Source organism: Ochotona princeps, chromosome 1, assembly GCF_030435755.1.
Source record: "Ochotona princeps isolate mOchPri1 chromosome 1, mOchPri1.hap1, whole genome shotgun sequence".
In the NCBI taxonomy this organism is placed as follows: domain Eukaryota; kingdom Metazoa; phylum Chordata; class Mammalia; order Lagomorpha; family Ochotonidae; genus Ochotona; species Ochotona princeps.
Genome location: NC_080832.1, coordinates 115,009,941 through 115,031,766, shown reverse-complemented (window position 1 = coordinate 115,031,766; position 21,826 = coordinate 115,009,941). Strand labels below are relative to the sequence as shown.

Genomic DNA, 21,826 nt, shown 5'->3' with positions numbered 1-21,826 from the left:
ACTTATTTTTCCTCATGACCCCATCGAAATCCTGTACCTCAATTCTGAAAACTGTGGGCACTCCTGTTTTATTTTGCCCTTCTATTTTCCAACCCCTTCAAAAAACGAAACACTTTAAATGAGCCTTTATTTATTTTTGCGGACAAATTTGGGGTTCTTAAATAGATAGCTTTGGCTGGAAGAGTGATTTCATCTCTGCAGTAGTTTCTTTGTTGGGGAATATAAGGAGTTATCAGCTGGAGTGGCCCCTGGCCAAGGGACAGCCTCTACACAGCACCTGGCACATGGCAGGTGCTCAATAATAAATATCTGTCCTCCATTTGAGGGCAGTGGGGGCACAGGGTGACGTCTCGCTTTGGGGGCTCGATTTTAGAGTCAGGCTGCCTGACATGTAATGGGTGGTCATCTTTTGAGTCCCGGTCCCCCTCGCAGCCTTCTATTTCGGATTCTCTCCTCCCGTGTCCAGGGGCACGGAGCAGACCACTTGAGGGGATCCCTGCTCCGGCGACGGAGTCAGGCAAAGAGGCTGAGTCGGCGTGCAGGAGGCGGGCCCGCCGGCTCCCAGGGGCACCCAGTCACACGGCCAGTCCTGCGGGGAGGCCGTGGCTCTGCACCCCGCCGCGACCCCGCACCTTCCTAGCGCCGCCTCGGGGACGGGCCGGGGTCCGCGCATGCCTGCTGAGAGCCCGCGGCCGCGCGGGGGCGGGCCGCCCGCAGCGCCTCCGGATTGGCTGCGGCACCTCGCGTGGGCCCCGCCCCTGCGCACCGCCCAGTCCACGGACCCTGGGCGAGCGAGCGGGCAGGCACCGCCCCCTCGTGGGCCGGCCCCGGCGGACAGCGTCCGGCTGCGCGGCGCAGCCCCGCCCCCGCGCGGGGGCACGCTTCCTGACGCCGTGCGCGCGCGCGGGAGGGCGCCGGCCTCGCGGCCCGGCGTGGCTTTGTGACGCGCGTCCAGCGGCTCCGCCCCCTCCAGCAGCGTCAGCAGGTCCCAGTGGTTCCGCTGCCGGGCGATGTCTGCGGGTGCCAGCCCGGCGTGGTCTCTCAGCCCTCGGGACGCCCCCAGCAGCAGCAGCAGCTGGGCCACCTCCACGGCTCCTTCTCGGGCCGCCAGGAACAGCGGTGTTTGCTCCTGTCAGGGAGAAAACGTCAGGGGCCGAGTCAGGGAAGGCCCAGCCCACAGAACTAACTCCTCCCCGACCCCTCCTGCTGGGCCGCTGGTCCCACCCCCTTCACTTTTCGCCGTCTTCCCGCGCTTTACATCTCTCCAGCACCCCCCTTTGTGTGTGTGAGGGGCCCTGTCCGGCCTGACCCTGTTGTCCTGGGCATCTTTATCGGCTCCGGCCTGGAGAAGGCAGCGGGCGGCGCGGGCATTGTTCACAGCTGCAGCCCAGTGCAGCGCGGTTTTTCCTAGGGGACAATGCGGAAGGTTGTAGGGCGCGGATGGGGAGACGCCAGGGTTCCGGTTTCTCACGGGTTCTGGCCTTGGAGGGAGGGCTGCTGGGATCTGTGAAAGGCAGAAAGGGTTGCCCCGGCGACCGCCGCTGGCAGGCCGGAAGCGTTGGCCCGGTGACGTCACTGGCGCGGGAGGGACAATGGGGCATTGTTTTGGAGACGGTGGAATCGGGAGACCACCTCCCACGAGGCCCCTCTCTTTTCCCACAGGCACTGTCCTGCATCAGCTTTTTCTGTCCTGGAGCAGTGTGGATGGCTGAGGACGGCTCCTTACTGCCACTGCACAGCAGGCCAGCAGGGTTCCAAGGGAGTGTCCAGCCTCCAGCTGGGCTCCCTGCCACCCCACATCTGTCCGCATCTGCTCACCTTCTCTAGCACCCTTCCATACCCCGTTTATCTCTGGCCCCTACGTCTGCCCGGGCTGCGATCAGTTCTTCCACCAGGTCCTCCACCGCCAGTCGAGCGGCCAGCATCAGCGGCGTGGTGCCGTCCTCTGTGCGTGCATCCACTGCGGTCTGTCTGCTGCGGAGCAGGAGCTGTGGGGACAGAGAAGGCCTGTGACATCGGGGGGACCCTGAGCTGCTCGTTCAGGTCTTGCACACTTTCACTTCCCCAAACCATATCTAGCTCCCTGCACTTATTTGACATCCATTCTTTTTCTGGAGGATGTTTCAGCCCAGGTTGATGTTTCAGTTTTTCCCTCCTTCCCTTCAGAGACCCCGTGTGTGCTGACCTGGCAGACTTCCCGGGCGTCTGCAGCCACAGCAGCGTGCAGCGGGGTGCGCCCGGCCCGGTCTGGCTGGTTAGGGTTGGCTCCAGCCTCAAGCAGGCGACGTGCAGCAGTTAGACGGGAAAATCGGGCAGCCAGGTGCAGGGGCGTCTCCCCAGTGCCCACGGTGTGAGCCTGGGGACAAGCCCCCCTGTCCAGCAGAGGCTCCCAGGGCTCAGGACCCCCCAGCCATTCCCCCTGGAAGGTCCTGGACTCTACTCCTCCACAGCTGACTGCTGACATCATGGGGGTCACTCCATCTGTGTGTGGGTAACACATGAGCGATGGGTCAGACCAGAGGACACACTGACAGGGAGGTATGAACACAAGGCTCAGACAGTCACGGCTGGAGTGTTGGGAAGCTAAGTACTGGTGGTGAATTTTGTGTGGTTTTCGTTAACTTTGCTTATCTCAGGTTCCTGGTCTGTGAAAGGAGCTGAGCAGCCCACACTCCCTAAAGTTCTAGGGCAACTGGAGTCTGGGTCACGCTCACTTGGTGTGTTCACAGTTGTTCCCATTTCTGAGCCAGCTGTGTTCCTCCTGACCAGTCCCCCTGGTGATGCAGTCCTAAGACTCTGCTAGGACAGCCCCTGATCTAAGCCTCTTTATTGTCTGATTTCTGTAGCTCTGATAATTTATTTTCCATTTTCTTGGCTAGATTGGTTCACATACCAGGGCCACAGATGTCCGTATCAGGGGCCTCCTTCTCAGACTCTTGGGGAGGGGTTAGCATGGCTGCCTGAGGGAGCCCCCCACAGCCACCGGACAGGTGCCACAGCTGGCACGTGGAGGGGGACGCTGCTGCTTCAGCCTGGGAACACATGTGAGGGTTGGTAAAGACGGTTCATCTACTTCTGATTTCCCCCACTCCACCTGCTCTGGACCATTCTGCCTGGCTTACCTCCTCTCCTTCCTCCGGGCCTGAGCACATCACCACTCCATCCTCATCGACTTCTGCCTCTGACTTCAGCGTCCTGGAAGGGGATGGGTAGAGAATCTGTGGGGTTATGACCTCGGGTCTTCATGCTGGCCAGCAGCCTTCCTGCTCCTCTCTCCCTCCCATCATCAATATCTGCAATGTTATTTCTTATCACTTCTGATCCTTAGAGACCAGAGATCCTTAGAGACCCAAACTCCTCATCCCCCAGAGCCTGGGCTCCTCCTCACTCTCACTTGAGGCGGATGCTGTCCTCGCCCAGGGGGGGCCTGCGGCGGCGGGCAGCTGCCTGGGTCCGGGGCTGTCGAGTGAAGCCAGGTGGCAGCCAGAGGGCCCCGTGCTCCCGGCGTCGGCGCCGCACAAGCTGGAGGACCAGAAGAGCCCCAAGGACCAGGAGGAGCACCCCAGCCACGGATGCACACAGTACAGGCCAGGGGAGCTGGGTGGTGAGGGGTGCTGGTGGGAGCAAGAGTGAAACAGGTCATTTCTGGCCATGCCTGTGAGACCTCTAGGCAGATGCAGGAGCTCCTCCTTGGCTGTTTCTTCATCTATACAAGGAGATAAAGTGCCTGTTTCAGGCGGGTACTGGGAAGATTAGTGAGTTACCAGCATCACAATGCTTAGGTGTACGCACATGTGAGCATCCCCCTGAGACAGTATTCATTTATGTGCCCTGAATCATCTGATAGACTCTGGGTATTTATCAGTAAAGATAAGCAGGAGGGGCTTGGCTGATGGCTCAACAGATTAATCCTCCACCTGCAAGCACTGGCATTCTGTATGGGCACCGGTTTGTTTCTAGCTATACTCCACTTCCCATCCAGCTTCCTGTTTGTATTCTGGGAAAGCAGTAGAGGATGGCTCAAAGCCTTGGGACCCAGTGCCCATATGGGAGACTCCAAAGATCCTGGCTTTGGGTTGGTTCAGCTCTGGCTGTTGCAGTCACTTAGGGAATGAACTAGCAGACAGAACTTTCTGTCTCTCCTTTTTTGTGTAAAATTTCCCTTTTCAATAAAAAGAAATCATTAAGCAAACAAAAAAGATGAAGCCAAAGGCCAGGCTTGCTGAAGAGGTTAGGGATCTAAGGATGCAGACTGCAGAACCAAGGGGCGGGAGGAGCTGGGGTTGGAAGGAAGGAGAGGATGGAGGTGAAGTCCTCACAAAGCACACTTCGGGTTCTGGTTGCCCTGTTCCGTTGGCTCTCTGTTGCCTGTCACATGAGAGCTGGCCTGGGAGCACAGGTGAGGGCAGGTGGAGGGATCACCTACCGGTGCCTGCATGAGGGTGAGCAGCCAGGAGAGGCCCAGGCAGCAGGGGCTCCAGGGCCCCTACCGCCACCATGGCAGCCAGCAGGCGGAGCAGGAGTCCAGAGTCCCAGGGACAGCGGGATGCAGGATGCTCAGGGCCGCAGTGGGATAAATCCGCACCCATTACCACCACAAACCTGCAGAGAGGAACCAGTGTCAGTCTCTAACACCCTTCCTGCCCACTGCCCCCATTAAGAAAAACAAACTAGCATTCGATCCCCACCCTCTGCTCAGCATCTTACCCAGCGCTGAGGGAGTCTGTCTCCTTGCCCAGGGGCTGTGTGTGAGGGGCTGCTCTCTCCTGATGAGAGGGGTCCTGCGTTCTTCCTAGCTCCTCTTCGGCCCGGGCCCCAGGATAGGGGAACACCATGTCCTTGCCATCACCATCCTTCCTTACCCAGAGTCCCACCCTCAGAATCAGGGACAGCGCCCGGGCCAGGGCAAGCAGCTGCTGATCCAGGGTTGGGGGGCTCAGCACCACCAGCAGGGCCAGGGAGGGCCCCCTTGTGGCATCCCCACCCTCAGGCCTGCAGTCCCCCCCATCCCAGCCACACTCTGCCGTGTTGCAGCCTCTCTCGCAGTGCCCATTGTGGAAGTGATCTTGGCAGAACTGGTCATAGGCTGGACTGTGGGGTGAGAAGAAAGGGTACTCAGGATCCCCAGAAATCAGACTCCCCACTCTACCCCCAGGGAGAATTTCTGACATTGGCCTCTAGAACTCGAGTTGCTGATCAGAAGCAGCTGTGATGTTCTGGATGGTCGTGCGCCCACTCTGGTGTCCATGTACACCCATCTCCTGAGCCTACCAGTCTCTCTCCCCTCTCAAGCTCCCTGTCATCCTACAGAAGGGTCCAAGGCACTGTTTGGGAGGCAGACTTGGGGCCTGACCTCCCATGGATCAAGCAGCCCAGACAAAGGCCCGGCCTCATACCAGACCTCAGGTCACCCCACTATGCCTACTCCGCAGTGGTTGTTAAGTAGGAGGCTAAGGCCTCACCTTACCTCAGGGGCACCCATGGTCGTTGTCCTCCCCTCACTGCCCCCTCTAGCTTTCCCCTTCCCAAGGGTTTAAGCTCACGTGCACGTTGGAGGAGTCTCACAGTCATAGCCATCGAACAGGCACTCTTCAGAGTCACACTGTGGGTGGCATTGTCCATCCCGGAAGAGAAGCCAACATCGCGAGTGGGAAGGGCAGCCTTTCCAGGGGTCCGGGACCCCTAGAGAACAATCCCCTCCATCCCAGTTTCCTCCTGGACCACTGCAGCCTGCATCGCAGGCCCCATCTCCACCTCGGCCCTCACACCCCTGGGTGCCAGGCCTCTGACATCGGGGCCCAGGGGAATCAGGAGGGCAGGAGCATCGAAAGCCTGGGCCCCTCAACCAGGGGGTTTCTGAGCAGCTGCCATTATGTAGGCATGGAGATGGGGGGCCACAGCCCTGAGGGGACAGCAGAGTCAGGCAGTCAGGGTCCCCATAGCCATTGAGGCAGGCACAGAAGGGTGGCAGGCCTGGTTTAGGGGAGGGCAGGCACAGGCCTCCATGGTGGCAGTGATGGGGGCCGCAAGGAGTGGCTCTGTGGCTGCAGGTGGGGCCTTCAAAACCCTGTGGAGGGGATGAGAGACAGTAAGGACAGCCCTTGCGTTGCTCTGCGCACTCCCCATCTATGTAGACTACCCTGATTTAGGATAGCACAGAGGTGCCTCAATTCTCATATATATGGAGGATCCTGGAGACCATCAAGTTAATCATTCTGTGGGTGTTGGAACCACCACAAGGACATCTTGTAAGGATGGGTGAACACAGCCATGTCCCTACAGCATCAAAATGCAAGTCCTAGAAGCCTACATAGTTAACAGGCAGGAGCTAATATCATCTTAATCCTTGGAGATAGGATTAAATGTCTTCCTCTTGAGGGAGAACAGCATAGAGGAGAACATAAGTAGCTCTAAGTTGTTAATATTGTAATTGAGTAGGTTCCTGGATGTTAAAAGTGTGAGAATAAGAAAATAGGAATACCAGGGAAAGGGGCTGGTGTGTTGGTTCAACAGGCTAATCCTCTGCCGTGTAGCACTGGCATCCCACAGAGGTGCCATTTTGTGTCCTGGCAGCTCTGCTTTCTATCTAGCTCCCTGCTTGTGGCCTGGGAAAGCAGTGGGTCATGGTCCAAGGCTTTGGGACCCTGCACCTGCATCGGAAACCCAGAAGTTCCTGGCTGCTAATTTTGGATGGGCTCAGCTCCACCCTTTGTGACCCTCTGGGGAGTGAACCAGCAGATGGAGGGTTTTTCTAAACTCTGTTAATCTGCTTTCCAATAAAAATAAATTTTTTTAAATGAATGCCAGGAACAATCAAGCTCGTGCATCTGATGTCCATGAACACATATACAGAATTAAAGAACGTCTCTAAGCCGCCCAGCTCGACCTGGGGGAGCTTGCTACTGTCCCTTTGACACCTGTGATTTCTGAACATTCTGTCCACTCTACCAGCGGATCCTGCCTTCCCCCACTGCTTACTGGGAGACTGCATCACTGTGCTCTTGAGTTGGCTGGCCCCAGCAGCGGTGTGCCCTGCGCTGCGTCCCCACGCCTCCCTCTAGGTTCTGGCTCAGGCATTCTTGCCTTCCATAAATGCGAGGGGCTGCACAGGAAGCAGCTTTGTAGTCTCTTACCTTGGGGCAGTGGCAAGTGAAGCCTGGGGGTTGTCCAGCTGTTGCCTCACAGGACCCTCCGTGGGAACAGGGCAGGCTTTGGCAGGGATCTGTCTCCACCTCACACCACCGCCCTGTGTGTCGGGGGAAGAGCAAGCATCACATTGAGCAGGTCCCTGCCTCATTTCAAGGAGCTGGCCCAGCAGAAGCTGGAGAGGCAAAGGCCTCCTGGGGCATCTCCTGTGGGCTGGGTGTGGAGGAAGGGGCTGGGCGAGATGCCAAGACTGCCTAATGGGGTAGGATTGTAGGGATCTCCAAGATCTGCCTGGGCTCACCTGTATATCCAGGCAGACACTGGCAGTAGAAGGCATTGGCCAGAGAGTGGCAGGCTGAGGTGCCAGTAGGGTGGCAGGGCCGGTCCAGGCACTCATCCACGTCCCCTTCACAGCGCAGCCCCACAAAGCCTGGAGGGCAGGCACAGTGGAAGCCTCCAGGTGTGGGAGTACAAGTCCCATGGTTGTGACAAGGCTGAGACTGACAGGCGTCAGGTTCCTTTGAGCAGTTTTGTCCACTGTAGCCTGGGGCACACTGCAGGCAGAGTCAGGCAGGGAACCCACGGGTAAGCCTGGCCACTACTCTGAGGTATCCAGCTCAGGTCAGCTGCCTGGCTGCCTGCCTTCCAGCTCAACAGTGTCAGCTGACTCAGCATCCATCACCGCCATGCATGGCTTGACCCTTCTGCCTCAACTCCACATGACCCATGATCATGCAGCAGCACACAACTTAACTCTCCCCAGTCCTGCACAATCAGGGTCTCTCAGCTCAGCTTCTGTTTCGGTAAAAACCTCCTTTCTGGACCAGCACATGAAGCTCCCTCATACTTTATAAATTTCTAGCATCTATTAAATGCCTACGTGGTGCCAGACACTGTTTTAAGAACTAGGAATAGCAAGAAAACTAGAGATCGTTCTTGTTTCTACAAAGCTCTTAGTCAACCAGAGATGGCGTTTGTTGCATGATTTTTTTTACACAGAACTTTATAAAAGCCTTCCCAGCAACACTTTATGGGGATGACCTCATTTGATCTCCACTTTACAGATGAAAAAATAGCAATGCCTGAAAGATTAAGAGACTTCAACTTGTGACTCCATAACCAAAACCCATAACCATTATCTGATTGCTTCATGCAGCTCTGTTAGAAAGGCGTCATTGACAAGGTCTACACGTGTGCAGGAATGTGCCGGCACAGGTGACAGGAGGCGTGGCCAGAGATAGTGAGGCTGGGGGGCTGGAAAACTCTGAAGGTGGGTGTGCTGTGAAAGAGGGAGGGTCACTATTGATCAGTGGTGTGTTATTTTTGGATGTGTTTGAAAATGTTCACAAAAGAAATGTGGAAGAAAGAGGGGGTTGGGGAGCTGTGCTGCGCTTCCTGTGGAAAGCTTGGATTCTGTGCTCCGAGTGCAGACTTCAGGCAGCTTGGGCTTGAACCCTAACTTGGCTCTCTGAGCTTGGGGATTTGGACCACTAATGTGAGGATTTTGCCTGGCAGGATTAGGGGAAATGTTGAAGACACTTCCTGGGCACCGCCTGGTGAAAGATGGGTGAGGAAGGCTGTTCCAGGCAGATACAACAACCAGGACACAGGCCAGGAGGCGTGACTCCATGTGTCGTGTGCCCAGAAGCCAGTGGCATGCTTATGCTGCTGTGGCAGAGAGATGAAAGACTGGGGGTTGGGAGCAGGTGAGGCCCACGAAGCAGTCAGTGCTTGGCTGTGCTGGGCTGTTCTGAAGAGAAGTGGGCAACTCCTCCAGAGTATCAGGCAGGGCAGTGACAGGCCAGCCCAACCTTTTTGGCAGAGGAATGGGCACAGAGTGAAGCTGTAGGACAGCGTAGAGGCAGACAGCGATTGGGAAGCTGGTGGTAAGCAACACAGGTCTGGTCACAGGTGCTGGGGAAGGCCCCGGGCAGAGGGTAGAATGGTGTGTCTGGGGTTGCTTGCTTGTGTCGGGTGGAGGAGGGAGGAATTGGATACGTGGAGATTTTGCTCCCTATTGCTCCCCCATCTAGCCTTTTCTGGTCTCTCTTGCCTCCCCCGACTCTTCTGTAGACCCTCTCACCTGGCAGAGGTAGCCGTTGGGCTGGGCCACACAGGTGGCCCCATGCTGGCAAGGCCTGGAGTCACAGGGGTTCACTTTATCCTGGCACAAGCTGCCTTGGAATCCAGGGGGGCAGCGGCAGAAATAGGAGGGGCCGCTGTCCACACAGAGGCCTCCATTCTGGCACAGGGAGGAGATTTCTATGCCTGGCAAGAGAAGTCAGAACATAGACGAATAAATGTCAGGGGCCCTGACCTTGGGAAAAGAGGCTGTGGACACTTCTGCATGGGCCCCACTCTGAGCTCGGGAAGTTAGCATCTGCTTACGCTCAAAGGATAAAAGAATCAGGTTCCCCCCCACCCCATCCCCATGAGCTTTCTTTTTTTCCTTCTTTCTTTCTCTATTTCTTTCTTTCTTTCTTCCTTTCTTTCTTTCAAGATTTATTCATTTTATTTTAAGGGCAGAATTATTTTTTTCTTTTTTTTAAGCATCAACATTAACATCCATCATATATATAACAGCTAAGTACAAACTTAACATCAAAGTTTCTATACTGTTACATCTTGTTCAGCATCAACAGTCATAAGTTGATCAAGTTTTTGGGGGAAGAAAATTAAGCCACAATTTAAACTTTGCAGTGTATAGTGATTAAGCATGGTTTTACTGAACATTGCATTTTAACAATTGAAGAATAGAAAAGTTTTAGGCAGGTGAGCAGGGAAATCCCCAACATCCCAGTGAGTGAGGAAGAATTTAACTCTACATCTTACCTAGTAAAGTCCAGAAGACACAAATAGGGAGCCTGGCCGGTAAGTACAGGCTGAGCGATTATAGGCTAATTGGTCTTTTCCCTGGCTGTTCCAGACTTTCTGTATCTATATCTATGTCTCTCTATCTGAAAAGCCAGATGGGAAGCCTGATCAATAAGGAACAAGCTGCCTGATTATCAACTAGCTGACCTTTATTTGTATCTGTCTATCTGAACTAATTTTGGGGCTCACAACCCTGATGGCTGGTATAAGAGAGGCCTGGGAGCCAAGGCTAGAACTAGATAAGGACCAGAGAAAGCTCCTCTCCTGAGTCCAAAAGGAGATTTACAACCCTTTTATCTCTGAGTACCACCCAGGGCTCCTGACTGTAGTTCCGATGTCACCAGACCCTATGAGAGGGTTTGGGGCTGCTACCATCCCGTGTGGGAGCCCTCTTTCTTGTCCTTTCTGGCAGTGCTGCAGAAAGTCTCTTTTTAAGCTTATTAGGAAGTTGCAAACATAACACCTGTTTCCTTGATTTAGACCAAATCAGGATCAAAGAATGGGAGGGAACCTTCAAGTGTGTGGCTTGGCCAGTGACCCCTGTGTCTCCTGAGCTTTGCATCTTTGCTGTTCTCTCCCTGTGATTCTGTCAGCCATGCTCTGACTCCACAAGTCTCTTTCCCAACCTCCTCTCAGACCAGAGCTTAATTAGGTGAGGAGAAGGGGTGGGGGTAACCTCAAAGTGAGTGAAGTCGGGGGGTGGAGGGGTTGGAGGTGCTGTGGCATAGTGGGTTAAGACTCTGCCTGCCATGCCAAATACCACATGAGTACTAGTGCCGGTTGCTCCACTTTCGAGCTAGTTCCCTGCGACTGGGAAAGCAGTGGAGGATGGTTCAAATGCTCAGGCTCTTGCATCTATACGGGAGATCCAGAAGAAGTTCACAGCTTCTGCGTTTAGCCTGGCCCAGCCCCTGCCATTGTAGCTATTTGAGGTCTGAATCTGTGGTTGGACTATTCTGTCTCTTTCTGTAACTTTGCCTTTCAAATAACTAAAAAAAAAAAAAAAAACCTCATTTGCAAAAAGTGAGGTAGAGTGCATAGCTGTGATGATCATGACTCAACTGGGTTGTTTCACAGTGAGTCCCTGGCGGTTGTGTAGACCGGAGCCTGCTCACTGGCTGGTTGGGGTTGCTGACCTTGTGTTCAGCATGTGACAGTGGCTCAGCCGTGCCAGGCTTCCTTGGGTGCTGAACCGTGGAATCAGTAACTGTGACTGGTCAGTGTGGTTTTTGCCTCTCAGCTGGTGGACACCTTTTGTCCTCCTCTGCCCCCTAGTTGTCTCTTGGGCTGGTACCTTGGCTCAGCGCAGCCTTCTGGCAGGGGGTCAGTGGCAGGTTGCAGAGAGGCCCAGTCCATCCCTGGAGGCACAGGCAGTGAAAGGAGGGCCCAGCCTGGAGGCAGTGGGAGTTGAGTGGACATGGCTTCTGGGCACAGAGATCCACCAGTGTCTGGGGGTTGGGAGGGAACACAAGGCAGGATAGTACATCAGATCTGAGAGCCCGGAGGTGGTCCCCTGCCAACTACGCCTCCTCCTGTCCTAACTCCTGCAGCTCTCTCCCAAATGGCCTGGGGTTAGGTGACCCTCTCTGGTTTCCTTTGATACTCCCAGCTCAGAGCAGTCCCTGGAGTTAGATGTTTTCAGTCCTTCCCTCTCCATGCAAACCTCATCCTGCACCCCTGCTCAGAGATCCCTACACCTTTCTCTCCCAAGCTTCCCAATGCCCATGTTCTATTCCCCAAACCGCGCTGACTGGAGCTCTCCCCACTCTCCCCGTCCCTTCTCAGCTCACCTGGCAGCTGCCTCCCGTGTAGCCAGGTGGGCAGAGGCAGCGGGGACCCTGAGGGCTGTCTTGGCAGGTTGCCCGGTTACTACAGGGACTGGACAAGACAGGGACAGGGTGCAGTAGGAAGAAGGTCTGGGGATCACGCAGGAGGGAGTATGATGCGTTGGGAACCAGCCACTGTGGAGATGGCCAAGTGGGGTGAAGGGGCAGCAGGAGTAAAGGGGTGGACCTGGAGGTAGCCTGGAGTCCAAGGGGAGAGGGAGAGGAGGGATGGGGAGACTGAGGGGTGGGGGTTGAGACCCCCTTCCTTCATCCTGGGGTCTCTGTGCTCTGCTCACCTATCTGCACAGCTGGGGCGAGTCCTTCCCTCACAGTGTGGGCCCTGGAAGCCCAGTGCGCAGATGCAGAAGGAGGTGTCTGGCATGCTCACACAGGAGCCTCCATTGAGGCATGGTGCTGGAGAGAGGTGATGGTTGTGTTGTTTGCCTGTGACCTCACACTGCACACAGGACACTCACCCCCATCCCTCACCAGAGAGCAACAGCTCACACCATCCAATTAGTTCGTTAAGAAGATGGCTCTAGCACACCCTGCCCAGTTCCTCCATCCCATGGGACACAGAGCCCCGGGACACAGTGACACTTACCTGACACACAGTGGTCTGTGTTGGTTTGGCACTGAGGTCCCGTGTGGCTTGGAGGGCAGGTGCAGGAGTAGCCCCCAGGGCTGGGGCTACAGGCACCACCGTTAAGACAGGGTTCTGAGTGACAAGCTGTTACCTCCTCACTACAGGTGGGCCCTGAGAAAAACAGGTGGGTCTTTCCCTCTTCCTTTCCACCCTACCATTCTCCCATACCAAATTTCTTCTATTCCTCCCTCCCTCACAGATGTACCACCACCACCCTGCATGTCACCTGTGCCCCCCTGCAGCCCATGCCCAGTTCTCTTTGGTAGAGACCTAGAACCTTTGGACACATGCCTTGCCTTTGACTGGGTCGGGGGGAGGGGTGACTGGCTCATAGTGTCTGTGGCTTAGGGAGGGCCTCACCTGTGTAGCCTGCGGGGCAGGTGCAGTTATAGCCGGAGGACTGGGGGTGGCAGGTGCCCCCGTGGGCACAGGGTGCAGAGACACAGCCTGCCAGCTCCACCTCACACTCAGGCCCTGTCCAGCCCACGTCACATACACACGAGGATCTGGTCATAGAAAGAGAAAGGGTTTCTCCTCTTAAGTGAATCCTCGCTTTTTACTAAGGGTTGGACACCTTTGCCCTCGACGTTTGCTGGCCACAGCCTTCAGTGACATTGCTGTCAGCATCACGTTTTCCTCTTCACAACCTCCTCCTGCTCACTTTCTCTTGTGTGTGTATGTATATGCACACACATTTATGTGTATATGTTTATATGCATGCATGTATATGGTTTTGTTTATACATGCACATGCATGTATGTGTACATGTATGTCAGTGTGGGTATATATGTATGTGCATGCATTGTTCATCCACATGCAGGCATATGTATGCATATATGTAAATATGCTTGTGTATATGTACGTGTATGCATATGTGTGTGTGCATCCTCTAATTTGCTGCTTATGTGCTTACCGTTTGCCACTGGAGTGGAAGCTCCCTGTGGCCTGCCTCCTGTCTCTGTTGCTCTGTGCCTGGAACAGTGTCCACGCCAAGCAGAGCTCAGTGGCACTGAGTGAACGATGAGCTGGCCCTGGCACTTGGAGCTCTTCTCTCTGCTCCGTTTCCCCCATGAAGTCTGAGCTCCTCCTTGAACACGGCCTGGCTGAGTCTCCACCCCAGCATGTCCTGAAAGCTTGGCTGTTTCCTTCCTGTTCTTACTGCTTGTTTCCCTAGACCCGCCCTGCCCCACCTGAGTTGAGGAGGGCTGAGGGGAAGGGACTGAGAGGGAGAAGGGGGCGTCACCTCTCACAGCGCCCATGGTGGCAGGTGCAGTTGTCAGCAGGGGCACAGCCGGGGCTCCCATCTGGGCAGAGGCAGTGGGCCTTGTCTTCCTGATCCCGGCAGCTCTTCTCGGGCTGACACAGGTTGGGGGCACACAGGGGAGCCTCACAGAGCTGGCCTGGGGTAGGGAGGCGGGTCAGAGAGGAAGCAGAACCCTCCATGTCCTCCTCTTCAGCATGACTCGTGCACTTCCCATGAACCCGCTCTCTAGTGGCTCCCTGCTGCCTCCTGGACAGCATCTAACTTCCTCAGAGTGTCACCCTGGAGTCACTGTGGCAAGGCCCTTGACAATGGTTCGCTTTCTCTCTTAACCCCATTGCACCCGAGCTCTGCCTCTCTTGCAGTCCCTTCAGTGGGCTATGTTTTCCTCCCCTCCATGCCTTTGACCACAGGGTTATCTCCGACTAAAACCTGCTGCCTCGCTTCTGTCTTGATAAACTCCTGATCAGTTTTCAACATGGCTTAACCATTACCTCCTTCATGAAGCCTTCCTGTCTCTTTAGCCTGGGTTGTTTGGGTCTCAGGGCTCGGATAGAATCTGATACATTCCCCTCTCAGGACACCTGTCTGAGCCCACAATCAACAGGGAAAGTGCTGGTCTCTGTATTTGATTTAAAGCCGCTGAGGACAGCAGTTCTGTTGTTGAACTTTGCGTCTGGTGCAGCCAGCGCCTCACAGCTGCTTGCTAGGTGAGCAGGTGCATGGCTGCCCTTTAAGCCCATCCACTGTCCCTGAGCCCTCCTCAGACCATTCAGGTTTGGTCCACTGTGGGCCTAACAGTGACCCATGCCCTTGTCCCCATGGCTGCATGGTTGTGTGGTTTTTGTATTGAATTAACTTTAAAGGATAGCATTGGCATTCTGTTCTCATGTCCTGACACCCCCTAAGGACTTGTGCTCTACCCCTAATGGACTCCAGTATCCTTCAAGGCCTTTCTGCTGCACCCTTCCTCATGCTGACCTGTGAAGCCAGTGGGGCAGAGGCAGAAGAAGGCTCCTGGGAGATCAACACAGCTGGCTCCGGGGGGGCAGGGCCCACTCAGGCACTCGTCCACCTCCGTCTCACAACGCGGCCCCTCAAAGCCTGGGGCACAGCAGTGGGAGACTCAGTGACCTGCACAGATATCTGCCCTACCCCGTTCCCCACATCCAGCATCTGAATCCCAGCATACCTGGGAGACACTTGCAGTGGAAAGCTCCGGGCTGGTCCTGGCACTGCCCACCATTGGCACAGGGAGAGCTTCTACACTCATCCATGTCCTCCTCACAGCGGGTGCCTGTGAATCCTGGGGGGCAGGGAGTGGGTGGGGAGAGAAGGATGAGGTATATACAGGTGAACCTGTAGGGCTTCCCAGAGGAGACACTTAGGGCAGGTGAGCATGGGGTGACAGGAGGGAGATATGGAAAAGGTAGCTGCGTGATGTGGGGCAAGCTCCCCAGCCTTTCTGGGCTCCAGCCTTCTTGTTAAAGGGGAATAGTAATGGAACCCATCTTGGGGTACCAGTGGAAGAACCCAATCATGTTAGGCCTGGGAAGGACACTTGGCAGGACAGGGATGAGGTGGATGGGGGGACAGAAACAACGACTCCCAGGCCAGACTACAGAAAGCCTGACTCAAGGGGCCTAAGGCCATTGCTGGGCTGAATTGGGAGGTCTGGAGCCCTGGGTCAGGTGTGGCAGCTCACCGGGCAGGCAGACGCACAGAAAGCCGTTAAGCAGGTCGTGGCAGTCAGCATGGTTCAGGCAAGGAGCTGAGGCACATTCATCAATCTCCACCTCGCACAGCCGCCCCTCTAGGCCTGAGGCCAGATGTTGGAGAGGAGAGGCTCAGCCGGGTGGGCCCTGCCTCAGCTGCTCCCTCGGCCCATGACACCAGTGTTCTAGAACTAAACCTGCCCAATGGGCCACTGTCATCTGCTTGGGGGCCCAACTCCATGACCCTGGGTTCCTGTTCTCCTCTGGCCTGTACTTTGCCTCCTTCAGGGATGAAAGGTCAGGAAGTAGGGGACTTGCTGGGGACAGGGAGGAGGGCTGGGGAAGGTGCCTCTGGGGACAGTGCTATGTGCACAGAGCCAGGCTCTCCTTGGAGGACACCCAGGGTACACAGGAGCCAGGTGGACAGGGGATAGGGAGTGAGTCCCTCCTGCTCCTTCCTGGTCAGGTCTTCTAGGCTGGAGGGTCCACAGTGGGGGTACTGGAAGGACACGGGGAAGGTGTGTGGCTCCTGTATTTGCTCTGTTGCTTTGGCCTCACTGGCTCTCCTAGACTTCACCCTGAATCAAGGGAGTTTGCCCTGAAGGTCTTTGCTATCTACAACATTGTGCCTTGGGTTTCTGGACAGTTCTACTCTTCTGGTCTTGTCTGTGGGTGGCCTGAGCCGTCATCCTTGGGTGTTGCTTCACTCCTAGAGGCCAGGCAGCCAAGAGGTTCTAACTATGAGTCCCCAGCCTGGATCTTGGCAATGCCACCTGCTAGCTGGGTGATGTTGGACAGGTCATTTCATTTCTCTGTGCAATGGGTGTAGTGACAAGATAGACTCATAGCTTGTTGAAAAGAGAAGGCATGGAAGAGTTTCACACTGTACTTGGTGCAAAGCAAGCTAGTCTGGTTCTGTGATGCCTGAGCAGAGGAATTTTAACTGCCCTTCCACCTGCCACGGGCTGCGCACTCCATGATGAAATGAAAGGAAAGACAGCCCCCTAGAGTCGAGTGAGCCATGTGCAACCTCACTTCCATCTGTGCTAGCCTTCCTAGGGGTTCAGGGTGTCTCCGTGTTTTCATCTGGGCGTGAGGGAGCAGAAACTGACCCCTACTGGCTCAAGGCTGTTCTTGCTGTGAGGAGCAATGTCCCTTGGGCTCATGTCAATATCCTGCCTTCCTCCCTGCCCACCGAGACCCCATCCTGCTGGCACCTGGTGGGCAGAGGCAGTGGAAGGTGGCAAGTAGGTCCAAGCAGGTGCTGCCTGGCTGGCAGGGCTGGGACAGGCACTCGTTGTGATCGGCCTCGCAGCGGGAGCCGGTGTAGCCAGGTGGACAGAGGCAGTGGAAGGAGCCAGGGGTATTGAGGCAGGAGCCACCGTGTTCACAGGGACTGGGGCCTTGCTGTGCTGGGAGGAGAGAAGAGCTGGGAGTCAAGAGGTGGGGCTGGAGGATGCAGAGGCCAGGCTGTGGGAAGGGGGTCAGGGTGGAGGCATGAGCCTGGGTGCCGGGAGATAAGACAGCCCTGGGGCAGGAACTTGTATCTCTAAGTTGGGGTAAGACAAAAGGGGGTACGTCTGAGAGAGCCAGGTGGGGTTGAGGCACCCAAACCAGATAGATCCTAGGAAAAATGAGGGACTCAGTTCTTAATTTGAAAACCAGTGTGCTCTCGTCTAATTTCAACGCAGAGGTTCCCTTAAACTGGGCCAGGACCTCAGGGTGTGGTGCGGTACGGGGACACCTCACCCATCTGACATTCATCCAGGTCCTGGTGGCAGGTTGGCCCTGAGTAGCCAGGTTGACAGAGGCAGAGCGTGGAGCCTGTCAGGGGGTTGGTGCTGCACTGGGCTTCGCTGTGGCATGGCTGGCTCAGACACCTGTCTTCCAGGTGGCACAGGAGGCCTGCAGGGGTAGGGCTGGTGAGGCTCTCGGAGGCCACCTAGTGGAAGCCCTCAGTGCTCCCCTCGGAACCTTCCTGCCTGCTGGCTCCACTGTCCCCACACCTGTGCGTCCAGGCGGGCAGAGGCAGGAGAAGGAGCCCACACGGTCAACGCAGGTGGAGCCTGGGGCACAAGTGGCCGCAGCACAGTCGTCCAGGTTTTCTTCGCAGTTGGCGCTCCCCCAGCCACTCACACACACGCAGTGGAAGCCGCCTGCTGAGTTCTGGCAGGTGCCCCCGTTTCTGCAGCGTATGGGGGCTTGTGTTTCACACTCATCCACGTCTGTTGAGCAGTCCCAGCCTGTGGGGGGCAGGAGGATGGGCAGGGGACCAGGGCCAGACCAGGGAGCTCGTGAGGTCATGGGCTGACCCTCTGTACCCCTGGTGACTTAAACAACTTACCTGTCCAGGTTTCCGGGCAGAGGCAGGTGTAGGTGCCTACCCCGTCTTGGCAGGTTCCCCCATTCTGACACTGGTGCCCAACACAGTCATCTGGGTTCACCTCACACTCCGTGCCTGTGAAACCTGGCAGGGTCAAGGGGTCAGCTTGTGGGGGAGAAGAGGAGGGCGAGGCCAAGAGAGACCACCCTCCCTGCTCAGAGAGATGAGCTGTGAGAAAACCCTGAGAGCACATACCTGGTGGGCAGAGGCACAGGTGAAAGGTGGAGTCTGCCCCCGGCAGCAGCTGGCAGGTACCACCATTCAGACAGCCCCTGTGGGGGCAGGGTCCCGCCCAAAACTCGCAGCGTGGACCCCCTCGTCCTGCGGGGCAGAGGCACTGGAACGAGCCCAGGGTGTTGTGGCAGGAGGCGCCTTTGGGGCAGGGGCTGGGGTCGCGGAAACACTCGTTGATGTCATGCTCACAGGTGTGGCCCTCAAAGCCCGGTGGGCAGCGGCACTGGATCTGGGGGTACGTGGCCAGACACACACCTCCATTGACACAGGGGTTGGCAGAGCAGAAGTCTCGAAGCTGGCATTGCTCACCTGAGGCAGAGGGCGGAAGGAGCTCTCTCCAGCTTGGGTTCTAGCCCATCTAAGGTTACAGCTCTCTCTGGACTATTTCTATTTTTGCACTTCTTTTTGTTCTGTTCTAGCTTCCCTTGCCTCAGTTTCCCCATGCCCTGGGAGGATATATCAGGAACAAACATAAACCCCAAATAGTACTTGTACCTAATGGTGGAGTACTGCCAATGGGCCCTGCCTGGGAAAACTGGGAACAAGGGGTTCCTTCAGTGGTCGCCTCCTTGGGGCAGTGGGTGCCACTCAGCGTCTGAAGGCTTGGGCTGGCACCTTGCACTGCCACAGCTGACTCTGATCCTCAGGTGCATCATTATGGCTCCCTGACACTGATGTCCTGATCTTTAGGTGAGTGTAACCACCTGGATAGCACTAAGGAAACTCACTTCACAGCCGTGGGCACCGTGGTAAGGACAGCAGAGTTGAGTCTCACGGCCTTTGTCCTCAGAGGTGCCAACATCCCAGGCTCCGGTTTTGCCTCTGCTACCTCACAGCTTAGCCCACTGCTCCGGCCTTCCTCCTCCTCACTGCCCCTGACAGCACTTACCTGTCCAGCCAGGCAGGCAGGAACATCGTGGGTGGCCGGAGGCCTGCATGTGGCAGCTGCCCCTTTCAGAACAGAAGGAGGGAGGACAGGGGTCTTCGAGCTGGGACTGGCACTTCTCGCCACTGAAGCCAGGGGGACAGATGCAGGAGAAGCCGGGGGCCGACAGAGAGGGAGGACTGGGGGAGCCTGGCGTGGCAGGCAGCAGGGCTTGGCAGCTGCCCCCATTCTGGCAGAGCTGGGTGTCCTGGCAGGGGTCAGGAAACTGGCATGTCTCCCCCAGGAAGCCTGGAGCACACCTGGGCAGGGGTGAGAGGGGAGAGCTCACTCCACCTGTCCCTCTCCTCCTCCCTCCCAGGCCTTCATGTGTTGCCACCTCTCACCCATTCCTCTTTCTTTCCCACCTGCGCCTCCCCCACCCTGCCTCCTCCTTTTCCTCCAGTCTCTCTCATAAGGTGCACTCACTGGCAGGTCGCTTTTTCCTGAGACAGGCTCAGGCAGGTGCCTCCGTTGGCACAGGGGTCTGGGAAACTCCCGCACAGCAGCCCTAGGGGTGGACAGGGAGAGAAGATGGAGTGAGGTGCTGCCTCTGGGTTCCTCTCCAAGCTGTCCCAGGGAGGCCTGCCCAGAGCAGCCTTCACACCTGCCCTGACTAGGGGTCCTTCACGCTCCTGTGTCCTGTGCCCACGTGTTCCCCATGCCTCAGCCCTGGATGGCTCAGGCCTCAGTTACTAAACCCCACCCCGCTCCCCTTCCTGTTTGTTCTCTGGCCACCTCAGGCTCCTCCCTCGGAAGCGGGACAACAGAGAGCAGGAGGGGGGTGGAGAGGGAGGTGAATGGCTGGGACGTGGAAGGGATTTCCTCCCGGAAGGGCCTAACACAGAGCCATCTGGGGGGTGGGGACAACTGGGCTGGGAAAGGGCTGGGCCCTTGACCTTCCGTGTCTCCATCTCTAACTCCCCACTCATCTCCCTCCCTAGGAGGTGGTCAGAGTATTGCCCCCTTCCCACCATAAGGCTGCAAGATCCTGCTGCCTCTTGTCTCCAGGGCTGACTGGGGTGTGCACCCCTCCCTGCCCCCGTGAGCAGTCCCCATGCCTGGCTCCAGGCCAAAGCCGCTGTGCACTTCCAGTGCCAGGGTCGCCTCTCCCTGCAAGCTGTTTCTATGGGAAGGCTGAGAAGTTCCTTCAGGCAGGGCCCTGGGGGGCCTGGGGTTACAGCCCTTTCCCCCACCCTCCCTGACAGTCTCCACAGGGAGCTGGGTCCCTCTGCACTCCCACCCCCTGCCTCACCTCTGGTCATGACAGTTGGGAAACCCAGCAGTAGCAGCAGTAGCGGCAGCAGCAGCAGTAGCAGAGGAGGTGGCTGCATTCCAGGGCCTGTGCCTCCAGCCCAGTCTGGACCCTCTTCGGGCAGGGACCCTCAGAGCCCTCACCGAGCCAGGGCCACCTCCTCTGCTCCCACTGGCCCTTCCTCCTCCTGCTTGGCCTGCTGCAAACCTCAGTCTGAGCTGTTTCCTGAGTCGCACAATGTCCTGGACACCCTAGTGATGGTGGAGGGGGGGCGAGTGGAGGGACATTGGGGGGGTGAGGGAGGGGCCTTTGTGTCCCTGACAACCCCTGGGGAAGTGGAGGTGGGGGGAGTTGGGCTGTGTGGCTGGAGGGCAGGCAATAGCAAGGGGCCCCCTGGGGGGCAGTTCCAGCTTTTCTCATTGTGGATGTGGGTTCTCTTTTTCTAGAAATGGGAGTGGCAAGGTGGCTGTCCCTGTGCCTGAGGCGCAGGGCCTGGCACGGAGGAGTGGGTTCGTCTTCTCAGGGGACAATGCTTCTCAGAGGAGCTGAGAGTTGTCCTGGTTGGAACTGCTCTCCCTGGGAGGTTGGGGGAGGTCCCTGGGGACTTTTGGTCCTTAGGGTGATCCTTGCAGAGGTTGCTTTTTATCCCTCTGTGGAATGGTTTGGGGGAAGTCTTGGCTGTCCTTTGGAAGGGAACATATGAAACTGAATACACTCTGCTGTAAATATCGCAGTCTGGATTATCTGCAGCAAACACTGCATTTAGGAAGCTTTTGCACCCCCATCTTTGCTTTCCTCCACTGCAGAGGTCTGTGGGAGGCAGTCAGGGCATGATATCCAAGGGACCGGTGTTGTAACGCAGTGGGTCAGGCAGCTGCCTGTGACGCGTGAGGGCTGATTTGATTTCTGACTGTTCCACTTTTTTTTTTTTTTTGAAGATTTTATTATTATTATTGGAAAGCCGGATATACAGAGAGGAGGAGAGACAGAGAGGAAGATCTTCCATCCGATGATTCACTCCCCAAGTGAGCCGCAACGGGCCGGTGTGTGCCGATCCGATGCCGGGAACCAGGAACCTCCTCCAGGTCTCCCACGCGGGTGCAGGGTCCCAAAGCTCTGGGCCGTCCTCAACTGCTTTCCCAGGCCACAAGCAGGGAGCTGGATGGGAAGTGGAGCAGCTGGGATTAGAACCGGCGCCCATATGGGATCCTGGGGCGTTCAAGGCGAGGACTTTAGCCGCTAGGCCACGCCGCCGGGCCCGACTGTTCCACTTTTGATCCAGCTCCCTGCTAACGCACCTGGGGGAGCAGCAGACGATGGCCCAAGTTCCTGGATCCATGTGGGAGTCCCAAAAGAGGCTCCTGGCTCCTGTCTTTACCTGACCCAGCTTAGCTGTTGTGGACATCTGGGGCAGTGTACCAGCAGAAGAAAGGTCTTTCTCTTTCTCTGTGTATCTCTCTCTGCCTCTGTAAATAAACATAAGAACTTTCAAAATACAAAACTCAAGTAAATAAAATCCCAAACGGGAATTCCTGGTCCAGAAAAGGCCATTCTGTCTTGTTGA

At 56.5% G+C, this 21,826-nt stretch overlaps 1 protein-coding gene across 4 annotated transcripts; it reads right to left on the bottom strand.

Moving 5' to 3' along the window:
* Window positions 1-108: 108 nt before the first annotated feature.
* Window positions 109-20,463, bottom strand: NOTCH4 (notch receptor 4). Of its 4 annotated transcripts, XM_004598759.2 has the most exons (30): window positions 20,263-20,463; window positions 19,437-19,518; window positions 18,975-19,270; window positions 18,047-18,394; window positions 17,813-17,935; window positions 17,475-17,711; window positions 17,218-17,373; window positions 16,686-16,880; window positions 15,459-15,572; window positions 14,946-15,059; window positions 14,735-14,857; window positions 13,736-13,892; window positions 12,853-12,998; window positions 12,451-12,603; window positions 12,143-12,260; window positions 11,811-11,898; window positions 11,315-11,468; window positions 9,230-9,414; window positions 7,448-7,700; window positions 7,134-7,246; window positions 5,544-6,067; window positions 4,708-5,091; window positions 4,427-4,602; window positions 3,395-3,614; window positions 3,123-3,195; window positions 2,894-3,032; window positions 2,186-2,481; window positions 1,841-1,988; window positions 1,310-1,407; window positions 109-1,129 (listed from the first exon to the last, which is right to left on the bottom strand). In XM_004598759.2, the coding sequence occupies exons 1-30, from the start codon at window positions 20,339-20,341 to the stop codon at window positions 437-439; spliced, it is 5,985 nt and encodes a 1,994-aa protein (XP_004598816.2). In that variant the 5' UTR covers window positions 20,342-20,463; the 3' UTR covers window positions 109-436. The 4 variants fall into 4 exon arrangements, 3 of the variants coding, with proteins under 3 accessions (XP_004598816.2, XP_058521052.1, XP_058521062.1); XR_009245505.1 differs by lacking the exon at window positions 2,186-2,481 and having other exon boundaries at window positions 1,096-1,129; XM_058665069.1 differs by lacking the exon at window positions 109-1,129 and having other exon boundaries at window positions 1,819-1,988.
* Window positions 20,464-21,826: the final 1,363 nt, after the last annotated feature.

Bases quoted from the DNA above. Each gene is read 5' to 3' on its own strand.
- NOTCH4 (XM_004598759.2), bottom strand. From the start codon at position 20,341: ATGCAGCCACCTCCTCTGCTACTGCTGCTGCTGCCGCTACTGCTGCTA. The intron at 4,603-4,707 runs GTAAGATGCTGA...TCCTCTCTGCAG, and splicing joins ACAGACTCCCTCAGCGCTGG to GTTTGTGGTGGTAATGGGTG. The intron at 2,482-2,893 runs GTATGTGAACCA...ACCCACACACAG, and splicing joins TACGGACATCTGTGGCCCTG to ATGGAGTGACCCCCATGATG.